At 39.1% G+C, this 18,570-nt stretch overlaps 1 protein-coding gene across 1 annotated transcript in view; it reads right to left on the bottom strand.

Annotated features, from left to right (window-relative positions):
- Positions 1-18,570, bottom strand: part of PXDNL (peroxidasin like) — a 171,046-nt gene that overhangs the window by 95,331 nt on the left and 57,145 nt on the right. The window contains 3 exon segments of the mRNA XM_047074398.1: positions 10,709-10,867; positions 12,600-12,716; positions 16,497-16,763. Coding sequence (XP_046930354.1) covers positions 10,709-10,867; positions 12,600-12,716; positions 16,497-16,763 — 543 coding nt within the window.

The raw sequence follows: 18,570 nt of genomic DNA on the forward strand, positions 1-18,570 counted from the left end.
CTCGCGGTCCGTGGGTTCGAGCCCCACGTCGGGCTCTGTGCTGACAGCTCAGAGCCCGGAACCTGCTTCGGATTCTGTGTCTCCCTCTCTCTCTGCCCCTTCCCCACTCATGCTCTGTCTCTCTCTCTCTCTCTGCCAAAAATAAATAAACATTAAAAAAAATTTTGTTTAAAAAAAAATATGCCCTTCAACGAGTGAAAGATTAAATAGACTATGGTACATTCACATCATGGCATACTGCTCAGCAGTGAAAAGAATAACTGATAAATGACTTGATGATCAAAAGAATAACTGACAACACACAAACTCTGGATGAATCTCCAAGTAATTATGCTGAATGAAAAACACCAGCCCCCAAAGATTACATCCTGTGTGACTCTATTTATGTGACATTCTTGAGACAACAGAACTATAGAAATAGAGAACAGATTGGTAGTTGCTAGGGTTTTAGTAGGTGGAGTCTGCAGTTTGGTAATGAGTCTGGATCTCTTTGTGTTACTTCTCACAACTGTGAACCTACAATTATCTCAAAATAAAAGCTTGAACTAAAATAAGTCAACTCTGTGCACATGCAGGGGAGTAATACGCACCAGACCCGGGTTAGTGGCAAGTAGGCTGGGGCTGAGAACAGATAGAAAAGAAGAACAAACAATCTTGCAGCCTATTTGTGATGCCTATTTCTTCATTTGAGTAGCGGGCAAAGGGGTTTTCATCATTTCTTTCTTGGTGACTTTTTCTATGATTGGAATAAAAATACATGGTAACATCAAAAATTTATTACGAAGATAAAAAGATTCTGTTCTTGAAGTGAGAATCGTATTTTGTTATTTTCAAATCTTACGTTATATGCCAAGTTAGCACACGTATTTGGGTTTTTTAAACTATGGCTTATGGATTCCTGACAATGCATGGAGGACATCTCGTGAGCACTAGTGACTCTATTAGGCAATGACCTTCCTGACTCATCCAAGGGATCTCTAATAGCCAACACTTCACATCATGGCCTCTGTTATGTGACATCCCCTATCTCCAGCCATGTTCACCTCCTGTCTCAACAGCTACTCATTACCACCACTTATATGCCATCACTTATAATCTTTTGAAAATATCTAATACCACACCCTACAGCAAAACCTCTTCTTCCTCCTGGTCTGTCATCCCCTCATTATGACACCATCTAAATTGCTGGGAACCTTCCATTTCCTTCCTGTTGACAAACCCCATCCAGTGTCATTCTCTTCCCTTTTCAGCCAAGACCCCAAGTTTCATCACCTCTGCCACTTTCCTTCCCAAACTCCCAACTCCTTTTACCCATTGTCCTTCCGTTCAATACACTTGCACTGTTTTCTTCGTGTCTGTCCTTCAAAATATCTGGAGTGATCATGTGTCCTGTTTTATCAGAATCAACCTGCCTTTGTCACTTCAGATCCTATTTAACAACAACAAAAAATCCATCTCTCAGCACACCCTTCTCCTACAAAATATTAGCATTTTCTACTTCTACAAAATATTGACATTTTCTACTCCACAAGGGAAAAAAAAGACAAGCCATCAGGCTATAAATTTAAAAATTTTTTTTTCATATTTATTTATTTTGAGACAGAGAAAGAGAGACAGAGTGTGAGCAGGCGAGGGGCAGAGAGACAGGGAGACACAGAGTCCGAAGCGGGCTCCAGGCTCTGAGCTGATAGCACAGAGTCCGATGTGGGGCTTGAACCCACGAACCATAAGATCATTACCTGAGCCGAAGTTGGAAGCTCAGGCAACTGAGCCACCCAGGCGCCCCAGGCTATAATTTTAACTTCCTACACTCCACTTCGTAGAGGTACTTCTCTATACTTCTTAACTACCCTTCTCTCCTCAACTAAACTGAAGAAATACCTCTTCCTACCGGAGTATTCGTCGGATTTTGCGAATCCCATCCCATCTTGCCACCTGAGAAACCTTGAACCATCTGTTACTTACTCTCTTCCAACTTCCTGGCTTCTTCCTTTCAGAAAAATAGGCTCTCCCCTTATTCTCCCATATCCCTGCTGCGTCTCCACTGACACTTTTTACTGCTCTCCTTCACAAGGAAATTTCTTAGAAAAAAATAGCGTCTGTGTATCCACCTCCCCCCTCCCCTTTACTCTGAAGCTTACTTCGGAGAAGGGTTTGGTTCCCTTGATTGCATGAAAATTGTTGTTCTTCAGGTCCTTAAATTCAGAATCTTAAAAAAAAAAATCAGTCTTTACTGAAAGCAACTTTTTGTAGCTTTTGACCCACTTGGTCACTTTTTGGAGATAATTCTTAGCTGCTGGTATTCCTTTCTCCTCTGGGTTTTTGTGTCATACTGGCCATTTGTAATGGTATAATTCACAGCTTTTCTTTCTTTTGCATTATGAGGAATTCCTATCCTTGGCCTTCTCATCTTCTCACTCAACACACCCCCTTGGTTCTAAGCGACTTCATTCACAACCATAGACAACACAACTTAGCTTCATGCTCACAAAGACATCTACATTCAGTCCCAACAAGCATATTAAATGCAACTTTTTCCAAACTGTACTCATTATCTCTCCCCTTTTGCTAATTTATCTGTCCTTTTTTGCTATTGAACTAGCACTGTCTTCATATATTATAAATAATAAAAAAAACCCACTTGTCAGTTATAGATGTGGCAAATACCTTTTGTTTCTTTTTTTTAAAGGTGAATGGAAGACAAAAATTTTAATGTAGATGACTTTATCAATCTTTTCTTATAGTGGATTTTATATTTTGCTCTAAAAGTTCTGCTGTACTATCATAAAAATCTTATTTTTATTCAGAAATATTATATATTTGCTTTTCAATATTAAAGTCATTTTTAAATTTGGAATTGATTCTGGACTATAGAGTAAAGTGAAGATGTCAGACCATTTGCCTATCACTATTTATTGACGAGAGCTACTTTCTGTAGGGGAGCAGCACCACCACTGTAATTAATATGGTCTTTCTTGGGGTGTGTGAATGGCTCAGTCAGTTGAGTGTCCAACTCTTGATTTCGGCTCGGGTCATGATATCACAGTCATGGGATTGAGTCCACCATCCAGCTCTGGACTGAGCATGGTGCCTGCTTAAGATTCTTTTCTCTCCCTCTGCCCCTCACCCCTGCTCCTGCTCTCTCTCTCTCTCTAAAATAAAAAATAAATACATAAGGTCTGCCTTTCTGTTCCACTGATCAATTTGTCAATCCCTATACCAGTAACACAATATGTTAATTACGATAGATTTATAACATCTTGGAATAATCTCTTTCATATGCAATTTTAATCAGTGTTTCCTCCCCCACCAGGATTTTCACTGCAATTGCACTGACCTATAAATCGACCTCGGAAGGACTAACATCTGTACAGTAGGATTTGTCCTCTTCAACTTCTTTCAACAGAACTTTTTTCTACAAGTTGTTGCACATCTTTTGTAGATTTATGTGTTTGTTTTAAATTTCATTTTATTGTAGTAAAAACACTCAACATATGATCCCCCTTCTTAATAAATTATTAGTTAGTTACTAGTCCAAGGGTATATAAAGTTTCAGTTAAGCACGATGAGTAAGCTCTAGGGATATGCAGCCCAGTACTGTACATATAGTCAAAAATAGCATATTGTTACATTTATTTTTAACTACTTGATACTTTCTTGCTATTTTAAGAAGTATTATTTCAGGGGCGCCTGGGTGGCTCAGTCAGCTGAGCATCTGACTTCAGCTCAGGTCATGATCTCATAGTCCATGAGCTCGAGGTCCAGATCAGGCTCTCAGTGCAGAGCCGGCTTCACATCTGTCCTCTTCTCTCTCTGCCCCTCCCCTGCTCATGCTCTCTCTCTCAAAAATAAATAAAACATTTAAAAAAGTATCATTTTAAAACTAAAATTAGGTATTCTGTTTATTGCTGACATGTAAAAGAAAAATATTTTTGCTTGTTAAGATCAACCAATGATCTTGCTAAATTCTTAGTATTTCTGATAGTATATTTGTAATTTTTTTTTCAATTATGTATGAGGAAAATCCTGTTACGTATAAATACTAAAATGTTATGCATTCTTTCTAAATCCACAACATTTGTTTCTATTCCTTTTCTTTCTGCACAGGCTAGGACCTTCGATTGCAGTGTTGAGTAAATGTCATCTCCTTTCTACTCCCAAAGGAAACAATTCTAACATTTTATCTTGAGAAACGTCATTTTCAAAAGTGTTATATACATTATACACAAAACGCTTTTTTGTAGAAAACATTTTAATTGTTTATTTCCGTATTGCTAAGATCTTTTCTTAATAATAGGTGATAAATTATTTTATTTACATTGGTTAAAATCATAATTTGTCCTCCATTAATCTATTAATGTCACTGAATTCAGTTGGTCAATATTTTGTATACAGATTATTCTGAATTTTTTTCTCATAATGTCTTTTATTAGTTAAAGTTGGGAACTACTACCTGTTCTATTCTTTGTAAAGAGTTGGTATAAAACTGAATTGATCTTAAAACATTTATAGAATTTGTCTGCAAAATAACTGCCAGACTTTTTTTACTCTTTTCCTACCTTTTACTTAAAAAATTAATTTGTTGACTTTCTAACTTCATCTTTTTCACCCTTCTGATCTGAAACTTACGATCGTATTTTTATTTTTTGAGACTTACCCTTGACATTTTGCCAGATATATAAGAATATTATACTACTTGAATTCTAAATAATCACTCTCCTAAGTGATATTCCATTGTTAGGTAGTATTCATTTATGTGATTGTTATTCAGTGCCACACTATAACAATTACAATTATTAATATTTGATACAGAAAATATTTTAATATTACCTTCGTGTTCAGCAGTTTCTTTGTTCGCCTTTGCATTGTTTTTTGGATGTCAGTCATTCTTTCGAGATCTTTTTTTTTTTAGCAAGTATAGCCTTTAGAAATTTCCTTAAAGTAGTATTATAGTTGCAAACATTCTCAGTTTACTGAAAATATCTTTATTGAGCCCTCATACTTGAAAGATTGATAGTTATACAATACCAGATTTACCATTATTTTTCTTGAAACACTTTGAAGATTTGATTCCAACATCTTGTGGCTTCTACCGCTTCATAAAACTACTCTATGAACCTTGATGTTAGTTTAATTGATACAGGTGAGCTGCCTTTTCTCTCTAACCGGTAATCCCACCACTGGGACTACCCATTGAGTGAGGAAACCGTATCAGCAGAGGCTATGGAATAACCAGCTGTGAGAAGAAAGAATATTGGCTAAGAGGCCACAAGCTGGAGCTGGGTCTCCCGTACCCGGGATCTGAGTAGTAGTGGAACCTCAATATGAACTCTGAATAACATACATATAAGGGTAGAGAGCTAGCCACGCAGGGGACCCTGATAACCAGGCAAGACCTGGCGGCAACAAAATCAAAGAGGGTCACCTTGCCATCGGCTTCCCATCAGTGAGCCTGTCCCTTCCTTTCCGTTCCTTCTGGGCCATCACTAGGCAAGAAGAATTGACAGATGAAGAAGAAGAAAGCGTACAAAAACAAACTAAACGTTGCCCTTTCCCAGTCCCTACTCTCAGACGGACAGCCCAACCTAGTGGAGTCACCTGCCCGGGCCTGCACGGAGAGAAGGCGAGGGAAAGAACTGTGTATACACTGTGAGATTCAAATAGTGAAAAGAAGAATTGGAGGCTTTTGGTCTGGTAGCATGAGGGTGGCAGTTCCATTTTTTCTTCAGAAATCAATAAACAGGGAGGACGAGAGACAGAAATGTATTGCTGGTTTTGTTTATAAAACTACAAGCTTCCTTTTCAGTAAAACTAGGGAAGCACTAAAACCCACTCCACCAAAACAGCTGAAGGGAGGGCTACCTAAAGCAGAAAAGACCAAGCAAAGCTGTGTGTGGAAGAGGTCATGACACGGGTCTCAAGACGGGCCAGGCACACACACCTCCTGACTGGGAAGACATCTCCAGAACAAAATCTGTGTTATATGTACCCGGTGTTATTTTTCAAAGGTCTACCCAGTTATTCCCAAATGTTTCATTGAGTCGTTACCTTTTCTTCACTCAAAGGAAACGCCATCTTTTTCATACGTGACATTCCCATATGAACGGGAATCAACCTGTAGATTATATATTTTGGCTTAATGTACTAGCGAGGCACTGTTTTAATTTCTGTAGTTTGATTGTATATTTTATAACCTAGTGTGATAAGTCCTCCTTAATTATGGCTCCTTTTCAGAGTTTTCCTGGTTATTCTTTCTTGTGTCTCTTGGCTACCTGTAATGATTTGTCTCCCTAAATCTATATTAAATGATAGAATGACAGCAGAAATCCTTTCTTTAGTGAAAATATTTATATCATTCCTCTCTTAAGCAGGATTCTGGCTAATGAGTTCAGTAAAGCAAGAGTTGTTTGATAACAAATCCTAAAAATTCATTAAAATATATCAAAGGAAAACTATCTTGTCTATCTATGCAAAAATCTAGGGATGTAAATCTATTTTATCATGTTGGAAAAATGTCTATTCAGACCTATGTTAACTAACAGTTTTTAATGAGAATAAATGCTGAATTTTATCAAGTGTCTTTTTAGTATCTATGGAAAGAATCATGGTTTTTCTTCTTGAATCCATTAATATGATAAAATATATTAATAGCTTTCCTATTATTGCACTCTCTTTGAATTTCTGGAATAAAACCCACTTAATTATGGACTAATACGTTTTTCATGTGCTACTGGGTTATTTATGATTTCAAATTATATTTCTTTATTTACATTCCTAGATTTTTTGCATAGATACACAAGATAGTTTTCCTTTGATATATTTTAATGAATTCTTAGGATTTTATTTTCAAGCTTATGTTTGTGTTACTAAGAATATTTCTAGTGTGTTTATTAATTTCTAACTCCTAAAACCACTTAAGCAGCATTAGAATTTTTGTTATTTATACATGTGATGGTTTTCCTTGGGAAACCACATAACCACATACTCTTACTGGAGGGAACTCTTTTGCAAGTTTAATACTCAGAATAATTAACATTCTATTCAGCCATGCTGCCGAGTAACAGCTGTGTATCTGCACTGCTGTGATCCCTGCCAACATTTTTTCTCCCCTGCTATCTTCTGTTTATATGTCTCTCTCTTCCGGAATTCGTTTTCATTAATTATATGTTTCTATAAAATTACTAGTTTCATCCAGTGTTTATATATATTTGCATACACTTGAGCAAAATATTAGTGGAAAAAATAAAACTATTGCATAACTAAAGGTTAGCAGCATCTCTGGAGGGAACGTACACCACTGAGAACACAGCAAGGGGCATAAAGGATAGACATGAAAAAGCCTAGCAAAATGATGTGGCAACAAAGTTTAAAGGGATTAAAAAGAAAAAGAAAAGATCTAGAAATCAGGCAAAGAAGATCCAACAGATGAGCGCAACTCAAACACCCATGAATCTCAGGAACACTTGACACTTAAAAATTATTGAGAAGCTCCAAGAGCTTTTATTTATGTTGGTTATATGCAGCCATGTTCACCATAGTGGAAATTAAATCTGAGAACTTCAAAATTTATTTACTTATTCAAATATGGCAGAAATAAACTCATACAATAGTCAGATAAATAACACGTCTTTGTGACCATTAATTAATTTTCCAAAAGTAAACACTTCCCCAAATCTCAATATTTGAAAACTGCTTTTGAGTTCAATCTCTTGCAATTAGACATTTTAGTTGAAGTATATGAATAAAATATGACCTCACAAAGGTAAGCATTTGCAAAATGTGGGGATATTTTATTTATTTAAAAAAACTTTTTGAAGATATTTATTTATTTATTTATTTATTTATGAGAGAGTGAGAGAGAGAGAGAGAGAGAGAGAGAGAGAGAGAGTCTGAACAGAGAGGGGCAGAAGTGGGCTCTTCATTGACTGCAGAGTTGTAGAGAGCCCGACATGGGGCTATGAGATCATGACCTGAGCTGAAGTCCAATGCTCAACCAACTGAGCCATCCAGGCACCCCAAAAATGTAGGGATATTTTAAGATATTTAACACATCATTGTGAAACATATTTGATACTATAGCAAAATTTGATAATTGAAAGCTTCTTTTGCCTATTCCTTTCACCATACATCTACTAGAGGGCCAAGATTTAATAAAAGTAGCGCTTTCCTCCTGTTCTATCAGTAACATTGTTAAATAAAATTATTATCTTTTTCCCACTGCAAGTGAAGAACATACAAATTACTAGTACAGTTTGGTGCCACTGCTTTGGTCCATGCTAAGGCTCTAGCATTTTTACCCACCATTATTTTGGTACCATCAGTGCAAATGTCAACCAAGTGGAAAAGGCAAATAAGCCCTTGATATTATAAGAGTTTTAACCTAAAACACCGCACCCTGGAAAGGTCTTGGACATTTCCTCCACTGGCAATCCACAGAACACACTTTGAGAAACACTTCAATACGCACAAAACGGGGTCTACAAAATATTTTCAGGGGTAGTTATTGGGAAAAAATATTGTTAATAATTTCAGGGATAAAATGGTTCCACTTGTTATACATTTACTTGAATTCATTAATTCTTCCATTCCCATTGTCATGGATATTCAGGTCACCTAACATATCACTTGACTATAGCCATAGTTCTAATGGTTTCTTATTTTTAATGTTTCTTTACTCCAGCATTTGCCTATTCACTTTAGGCTGATTAATATTCTACATAATAGATATGGTCAACATTTGGAAAGTTCCATGGCCTATAGTCAAGATCTGATACATTCGAACTCAACCAACCATCCCAAGCATTTCCTCCCTACAGCCCTCTCCTCCACCCTATTCACATAGTGTACGTTCAACACACAGGGCTCTCTGTTCACTAAAAAACTTGCCTGTAGTGTTTCTACATCTGTGCCTGTTGCTAATGATACTTTCTTAGCTATGGATATTTGATACATTTATCAAATTCCTCCACATCGGTCACCTATTAGATTAAATGGTCTATTCTAATATTAATTTCAACAGTGGTATCTTATGATATCTTACAGAGTGGAGGAAAGGAACCCTCCTTAGGGAAGGAGCGTATTTCTAAATTGAGATCTAGAAGGTCGATGGGAGGCAGGTCATTGAGGTGGAAGGATGTAACAATGTGGCAAAAAAAAGGATGACACTAAAACCATTAACTTCAGCACTGTTGTGCTATATTTTATTAGACTACAGTGCATTGATTTCGTATGTCCTCCTTTTAAAAATGATATTAATGTAAAAACCTTCTGATTTTTAAAATAGTTGAATTTGTTGAAAACCAACTCAAAAGTAGTTTTAAATATTCCACAGAGCAGCTTTTGGCATTTCCTCTTAGAAAGAACGAACCAAAGAAATGGGGCTTTCCAAGAGCATGGCAGTTCCCTTCACCTTTCAATAGCGTTTTCAAATCTTCCCATGCATTTCGGTAGCTATTTGCACACCTTCCCTAGTATCTTTTTACCTCTTCGTAGAACCTCAACTTCCATCCAAAAAAAAAAAAAAACAGATAATAATAAGCATTTGAGAAAGGAATAAATACTAGATTGTACATAGATATTAGCTCCGTGTAATCTTGTGTCTATGTTCCAGCATCATTGAACACTTCAACACTTACTAATATTTCTTTTCACATTTATATTGCTACATCCAGACAACCTTTGTCTCTAGGTTTTATATGCGTTATCTAAATATGCGTTACCTCTGAATTTAAGATTCACTACATCAAAACAAATTATAGCAAATTTGTGAAGACAGGAACTTATGTCTAAATGTAAACTACAGTTTAGATAATATATATACATAGTTCCTTAATATATATACTAAGTTCCTTCATTTCAACATAAGCCAGTAACTAAAAAGAAATTTCCACAGTATTTAATAACAACTATTTTTCATTCTTACTTTGGACCGGTCTTTTAAAATGTAAGCCTTGAGTTTTCCTTTTTTTTTTTTTTTAACATGTCATTTAATGATAAATTATGGGCCAATAACCCAACCTCATTCCAGAATATTACTATTTTTGATAAACCAAACTACTGTATTTCATGATGACTCTGAAACAGAGTGTCTGCAGTATATCTCGATAACCCTAAGAATAAAAGATGCATCAATATTAAGACCACAGTTCAGCCCATTGGCTGTGAGAAATGTATATTTCTGTGAGTTAGTCTCCAAAGGTAGAGCTAAGTAACTAGCTTTGCAAAAAAATGTTATAAGAAAACACAAAATAATATTTTTGGAAGAAAACATGATATTAATACTTATCACTAATAGAAATTAAATCCTCAGGTCTTTTTTTTAACAATTGATTAGAAGAAGGTTATCAAATTTGCAATTTCTTAGATCTTTTTTTTAATTTTTTTAAATGTTTTCTTTATTTTTGAGACAGAGAGACACAGAGCATGAGCGGGAAAGGGGCAGAGAGAGGGGGAGACACAGAATCTGAAGCAGGCTCCAGGCTCTGAGCTGTCAGCACAGAGCCCAACGTGGGGCTCGAACTCATGAACTGCGAAATCATGACCTGAGCTGAAGTCGGATGCTTAACCGACTGAGCCACCCAGGCGCTCCTTTCTCAGATCTTCTAAACTAAAAAATACTTAAGTAATAAGGTTCCGGAGGATGTGTGAAATCAGACACATACAGAGGCGCTCTCTTCAGGTATGTAGACCCAATCACAGCACGCATTACCTTTGGGTTTTACAGTCAGCCGGACAGACGCTTTTTTCACTCCCAATGGACTGACTGCCTGACACTCATATTGGCCTTGGTCATGATGTGCCGCGTGGTCAATTCTCAAAGTGCCAGAGGAGAGAACTGTATGTGGACCTTCCTGAGGGAGCTGCCCCCCTGCAAAGAAAGAAAGTACTTTGTATGCCATCGTTATGGCTCGGAGAGCTGACGGCTAGAACTGTGTCGGGTGCTGGGTAAAGGTTGGGATTCCTCCAGAAAGCCTCCATATCCCACTATTGGGACCACGCCCCCTACCACTGCATCCTGGATTCTGGACAGCCCCTCTTGACCAGCCCCCAAAAGGAGAAACTGATCAGCCCCGTAGCGAATCCCTGCACCTTCACGTTTGCTCCTCAGTTATATTTTCCACAGTTAGGGTGCAAATTTCAAAACCAATCTTATTCCAACATTACCCTTGCTTACAGTGGCTTCCTACTCCTCTTGGAATAAAAGCTAAAATTCCTAAGAGGGCATGCGAGGTATTGCACAGGCTAACCCAAGACGCCTATTTCTTCACCGCCCCCCCCGCCATCCCCCCACTTTGTATTTAATGCAGTGAAAACAAGGCAAAAATTGGCTAGGAGAGGAATTGTTTTGCATTTGTTTATTTTTTAACAACAGTTTTTATTCCTAGATTCCCCCAAAATACCATTTTTCCTAAATATGATTTTCAACACATGTATGCAATATTTAGCTTATGACAACATTATAGAATTATAACATTTAAGGTGCTGAGACAGCATCTGGAGAATGGTGGCACTTGTGACACTCGGGCTGCTAACCCTCACAGCCATACTTCAGGCCAACATTGCACTTTACCACCCCTGAGCTTAATACTGAGTTTACACTCCTTGCGGCCACTAACAAGTTAATGGGTTTCCATTCTCAACTATTTCAGTGACAATCTGTATCTTATGAAGTGTTTTGCTCTACAGGGAAAAGTAACAGTGAACCTTTACTATGGACACAAATGAGCCAAATACTCTTCTATATGTTTATGAGTATAAATCCATTCAAAACCATCCCCACAACCACCCTGTGCCTTCGGCAATATCTTCAGTCACTCCCAGCATATGGATGAGAGGACTCTGGGAAAAAAAAACAAAACACACAGTTAACGTATGTACCCAAGGCCGTGCAACTCGTAAAGAAAAGGAGGGAGACGTGAATCTTGGCTTTGCCCCTTCGCAGTTCACCTCCTACCCACTCTACTCTTGTAAAGATGAGGGCAAAACTTTTAGCCAAAAGCAATTCACAAATGTTGACGTGTTTAGAATTTAACCTGGTCACCCGAACTAATATGAAAGTAATTCCAAGACCGGCAAAATCTTGGAGGAGCTCTCATCTCAGAGACTGTAGGCCTTGTTGTCTAATGCCCCAGGGATCACCAGAAGTGCAGGCCCCCTCAGAGGCACCCGACACCCACCCCACACTTAAAAGACAGCAGCTCACTTTTATCCACTTCATATGCTAGAGTTTCACTTACGGTTGGTTTCACTGCACTTAACAGTTTCATTTCGTACTAAAAGAGAATTCTGCCACTTTAAAAAATATTTAAAACCACTGAACTGTCCAATAATTTCATCTTAAAATCAAGAAACTAAGCAAACTGATGGTTGCTAGAGAGGAGGTGAGTGTGAGGAGAAAAAAAAAAATCAGGGAACTGAGGCCCAGAGAGGATTATCTAAGGAAAGCCACACGTTCAAATGCTGAAACTTAACACTTACGAAAAATTATGATGACCTATTTAATCCGGAGATGTACCTATAATATTTAGCTTAAACTGTTTCACCCTCTCATAAAAGAAGGCATTTCTTTCTTCCCACAATACTTGTGGTTATGCTAATACCTGCTTTGGTCCAGGCAATTATTGGAGGTGGGTTGCCTTCAGCCTCACAGAGAAATTCTACAGAATGTCCTTCTATTACCATTTGATCCTTGGGAATTCTTGTGAATTGTGGAGGAGCTAAAGAGAATGAAAAAATACGTCAAAGTTAAAAACTACTCCATAAATTTTTAATACCAAGAGGGGGAAAAAAGGAAATAGGTTTAAATATGTTGCTTGGGGCACCGGGGTGGCTCAGTATGTAAAGCTTTGGACTCTTGACTTTGGCACAGGTCACGATCTCACGGTGGTTGTAAGATCAAGCCCCGCACAGGGTTCTGCGCCGAGCATGGGGCCTGCTTAAGATTCTCTCTCTCCCTCTCCCCCTCCCTTGCTCAGACGCACGCACGTGTGCGCACACGCACAATTTCTCTCTCTCAAATAAATAAGTTGCTTAACTGGAATTTGCTTCCAATTATTTACTCGAAAGCTACTAAGAGTATGTAGGTGTTTGCGTATGTCTGTGCCTACTTGTAAAGAAACCAGAAATACACATACCTGGTTTGCGAGGCAGAAAAGTGGTAGTTAACAGGAAGGAAGTATTTCTAAATCTTATGGAATCTGCTTCACGTGTTGTTTATTAACTGTGATAGACCTATATAAAACTACGGATTGTATTTGAACCATTCACAAAATTGTTTCCTCCAAACTTTCATAAACATGATGAAATCTGAAACAAGTCATTCTGTTAATCTCAGGAAAAAAAATGCTTCCTGTAACACATGATGCGATAGCTTTGAAAAAGTCGCATTTAAGTCAAAGTTCCAAGATTTCCAAGTGTTCAGATCTTTTGCAGTTGAATTTGTTTAAATAGCTAATAGCTGCATGTACAGTTATAGAATCTGTCCATGGCTTTTATTAATATGCAAAATAGATCCATTTGGCCACTCAAGGGCACAATGATCTCCAGTAATCCCTAAGGGAGGAGATTTTCAAACAACTTTCTGAGATGACCTGACCACTTCTCCTTGCTGTTTGGTCTTTGTACTCACCCCCTCCTTGCCCTTCCTTACCATCTGGATTTACAAGAAACATGATGAAATAAATAATGTTAGGCAAGGTATATATGTTTCAGCTTTCACGTTGTGTGTAAGTAATAAAGATTTTTAAAAGTCTTCAGTTCTAAGTAAGGCACTAGGCTGAACAATGGGAAAAGATAAACTCCAAGGTCATGCAAATTTATGAAAGCCCTCAGGAGCGCTTGCAAGATGCTTGCAATAGAATCTTAGAAAAGTCAAGCTAGAAAACAGTCCACAGATCAGCAGTCTCAGGTTCCGTGTCCTACAGATGAAAAAATCCAGGCTGGGGGAGGTTGAACTCAGTAGCTCTCAGAGACATGATGAAAATTTAGTCCACTCAACCCCCAGCCTGATGTTCTTTTTGGAACATTACACTAACTTTTAAAATTGCTAGGGATAACTTGAAATGAACAAAAATATTTCCACATTAAAAAATCGACTCGTGACACAGTAGAAGAGCTATAAAGCAAGAGTAGGGAGGGGTTATAGCAAGTCATTTGGTCAAGGCACAAATGTTGGGAAATTTGACTTCGACTTTTTAGTAATAACAGAACTCTAGCCAAGTCTGGGTGAAAAGCGCATTTCATATGGTTTCATGGAAAATAATATTTTTAATTCCCAGAGACCACATCCCACCAGAAATTGGGAAAAACATAAATAAATGATCATTTTATACTTGCTCCTCGCGTGAAAATGGCCAACTTGCTAGATCAATGAAGAAATGTTGAGATCTAATGGGGAGAAAACTCAGAAGAGCTAAACATCACAAAGGGAGGCAGTGCAGACTGGAGTAACTGAACAAGAATGTGGAGTCCACATTTCTGGGCCTTCCACTTAACAATGGTGGCCAACAGTCCCAGCTCCGATGCTAAACCCCCACATGCTTAGGCGAAGGGTTCTGCCATTTTCCGGTGGATTTTACAAAATCCGTGACCATGACGCCTCACGCAAAAAAGCATTTTTGTTTACATTGTTGGGAACTATAGGCTTTTTCACCTAAGTGCCCCATACTGTGATTCACACCTTCCATTGAGGCTTTTTCTTTTTCATTTTATTATTTGTTCAGCCAGTCTGGGGAAGGAAATTAATCTGTGGGCCATTGTATTCTTGGCTTAGACGGACACTGAAAGAACTAAAGAACATTGATAGAACATCTGTTAAGATGACACAAAGGGGTACATCTTAAAATATTTAGTCTGTGCACTAGGCGAATAAAAGAAGCCTCTTTTGTAAACGTATTGAATGATTAACGGACCGTTTCAAGACCGATTAAAAATCTCAACACAGGGACCTACAAGTAACCCAACTACACAGTTGCAAGGGACGAAAGGACAAGCAGGTGGCGATTTCAGTGCAAACTGCCTGGGAAAAAGAAATCGTTAGCGTATTGCAGTATGAGAAATGAACAGCACCATAAACGCCAGAGTTTGGTGAGACGTCAACTGATCCAGATGAAAAACCAGAAGTAGAAACTAAATGCAAGAAGCTGAGACACAAAGGACTAGAAAGGAGCCTGTCAGAGTGTAAATGCCGCATTAGGTGTTACGCTTCTCAACCCCGGACATTAGATACAAAACAAGGCAAGAAAAAAACCCAAATAGTATTTCTTTGCAAGCAGTTTTCAACCCGGACACATGGAAAGCCTAAAAATAATGTTTGGGTCCTTTAAAAGTAATTCCCCCCAGGAGTTACCCAGGACTTCACGAAAAATTTTCATTTCTACACCTTTTTTAGAGTATAGAAAATGTTTTTCCATGGTATTAACATTTCTAGGGGGAACGCAGTTCTTTCCTCAGACATACGAATGGGAACAAGAAGTTATTGATCTATTGCTACTTAAAGAGCTGATGGTAAGCAAAAGCAATTTGGCAAACATTTACTGAATGCTGGAAACGCAGGACGGGTGAAGTGCTGAACCTTCCAGAGGGCCAACTGCACCGCTCCCCAGCAGCCAGCACTCACCGTCCCGAAGTCGCCCCGACTCATGTTCCTAAACATGAGTTGTTGTTCCGTGTTTCCCAGGGTCTGGTTTTGGGACAGATAACACCTTATGCAAGTGTGTTCAGTAAAATAACGTAACTTCTTAACTATACTGTTCCTGGCTCTAGGAAGCCCTCGAAAGTATCACTGTCAGCCGATAAAAAGCAGTTTTGGGTAGAACGGGACATCTGACATCGTTCAAGTAAGCATTCTGTTCTGTTCACTACACTTCTAAGCCCACAAGGAGTGTTGAGTGCGTATGTGAGCACACGTGCACCTGTACCTACACCCGCACACACAACCAGCACAACAGAAAGGGAGGGGCAGCCCAGGTCAATCACAAAAGCATAGCACGAAAGCACAACGTTCTTTACAACAGGATTGCCTGCCCATGCATATAAACTACTTGTAGCACTCAGAATAGTTTTGTTCTTGCTTTAGTTACACAGCCCAGGCTCGTAAGAGCCGTCAGCGCATTCCCGAGCTATGCCGAGTAGACAGCTTGGAAAGCGACTATGAACATAGGGCACAGAATTTCCACTTCCATATCTAAGGCGTCTTTCCTACGTCTGTACAGCATACTGAAGCACAAATATCTTTTGACAGTTTGCTGCCAGATGAATGACCTCATCTCCTTTGCGGCTAACGGTTGATTACAGCATGGGGATAAAGACTGAAGTAAAAATAAAGGCAAGTTTTAATGTGAAGCAGATTAGTTTTGAAAAGTCTGTTATGTCAAAAAAGACATGGCAAATACAAAAATCTCTTCACCGATGTACATGACATTCTTTTTTTAAGTTGAAAAATAATTTTCTGAGTGTGGCAGCATGAACATTTCAATCCCGACCTCCTGCTCCCGTACCTTGTACAATTATGTTCGCTGTGGCTTGGACAGAGCCTTGATTATTGGCGGCGTGACAGGTAAATCGACCGTGGTCCTGCAGGGTGACACTTTGCAAGTAGAGTCCTCCGGAAGGAGCCAGGTGCCTGGATCCATCCAGGGCCTCTCCGCTGCCCCTCGTCCAAGTAACATGGGGGTGTGGGTGGCCCGTGGCCATACATTCCAAAGTTGTGCTCGTGCCAACTAAAACCTCTGTGTCCTGGGGCTGGATTATAAAACTAGGCTTGGCTTGGGGCGCCTGGGTGGCGCAGGCGGTTAAGCGTCCGACTTCAGCCAGGTCACGATCTCGCGGTCCGCGAGTTCGAGCCCCGCGTCGGGCTCTGGGCTGACGGCTCAGAGCCTGGAGCCTGTTTCCGATTCTGTGTCTCCCTCTCTCTCTGCCCCTCCCCTGTTCATGCTCTGTCTCTCTCTGTCCCGAAAATAAATAAAAACGATGAAAAAAAAATTAAAAAAAAAATAAAACTAGGCTTGGCTAAAGGAAGGAGGAAAACAAAACAAAATACGGCCAGTAGCAGTTAAGGGTTATTTACTCTACACTGTGGTTTTTACGTGTTTGTCATTTTCAAAATGACTCTATACTAAAATATTATATACATACATATTCTCAAATAATTAAAACTAAAATATCTGGATCTTTTTTTGAGAGAGAGAGAGAGAGAAAGCACTCGTGTGTGTGCACCCATTCAAGTGGGGGAGGGGCAGAGGGAGCCGTTGCGAGGGAATCCGAAGCAAGCTCCACGCTCATCACGGACCTGGAGATCATGACTTGGGCTGAAATCGAGAGCTGAAACCAACTGAGCCACCCAGGCGCCCCTAAAATGTCTAGATCTGAAATCCGGATTTGATATAAACATGTAATCTTTTTTAAAGACCACTTCCCTATACACCAGGATGTATCATAGACACGCTGGGGCACACCTATTTTTTATTTCAGGGCTAACTGTTCAAACATTCCGTTGAAAAATATCCCCTTTTGAGACTCTCTTGCAGTTAAGGGTATCCGTGTGACACTCTTCTGCCAGCACGGTGTAGACGCATGTCCCTGGACGAGTTTCCTTCCCAGATACGAGTGGTTTAGTCAGTCGTTGCTCCTTCTGTTTGCTGCCTGGCACTTGGTCATGAGTTTTGGGTTACAGGAGCCAACTTCGTACCAACAGGTGACGGGTATGAGGGGAGAAGAAGGTCTGTGTGCAAAGGAGTAAAGAGCAGAAAGATCTCATTGGAGCACTGGGCTAATGTGGCAGCTCGGTCCAGACTCCCACACTGCTTGTGGCACCTGAGTAAACCACACACACACACACACACACACACACACACACACACACACTGTGTGTGTTCAAGTCACGTCTCCTCAAATTTTCTGACACTTTCAGCCAAACATAATACGATAGTAAGTATTCTTGTAAATACAAAACTTAGACTTCCACATAGGGTGTTCCACTCATCGATTCTTAAGAGCGTCATCTTTTCTAGAAACCTGAAGCAGAAATTAAAGACTTAGTAGGGTGTTAAAAATGCCTCATCATCGGGTCTAATTTGGGGGGGCTCCTTAATTTCTGAGATAAATATACCATGGAGAACAGAGATAAACGCGTTTAATCTAATTCAACAATCAAAATTTAATTTTCACAATATGGCATGCCTTAAGATGGATAAAATGTTCTAGATGTTGAAAAGATGCACGAGACACACTCCCGTCCTTGTAAGCTTATGCTTCAGCTACGAGAACAGAAAACAAGCCACATAGTCTGAAGAACTCCAACATACCTTGGAAATCATTATATTACACTAAGGTGTAAAGGGCTGTAGATAAATGGAAAGAGGTATTATAATAATTGAGATACAAAAGGTTTTTGGAGCGAATCAATGGCAGTGAAAACGAAAAGGAAGATAATCCGATACATCGTGGAACCAAATTTCTAGAGACTTGATCAAGAAAAGATAGCAGCAGAGGCTGAATCTGAAGTTTTAGGAGGATGTTAATAACATCAACAGTGATGGCAAACGTGAGATGAAGTGCAGGCGAAAGGGTTTG

This window comes from Lynx rufus, unplaced genomic scaffold, assembly GCF_022079265.1.
Source record: "Lynx rufus isolate CCGP_SWC_20201006 ecotype Redwood Valley unplaced genomic scaffold, mLynRuf1.p SCAF_12, whole genome shotgun sequence".
NCBI classification, from domain to species: domain Eukaryota; kingdom Metazoa; phylum Chordata; class Mammalia; order Carnivora; family Felidae; genus Lynx; species Lynx rufus.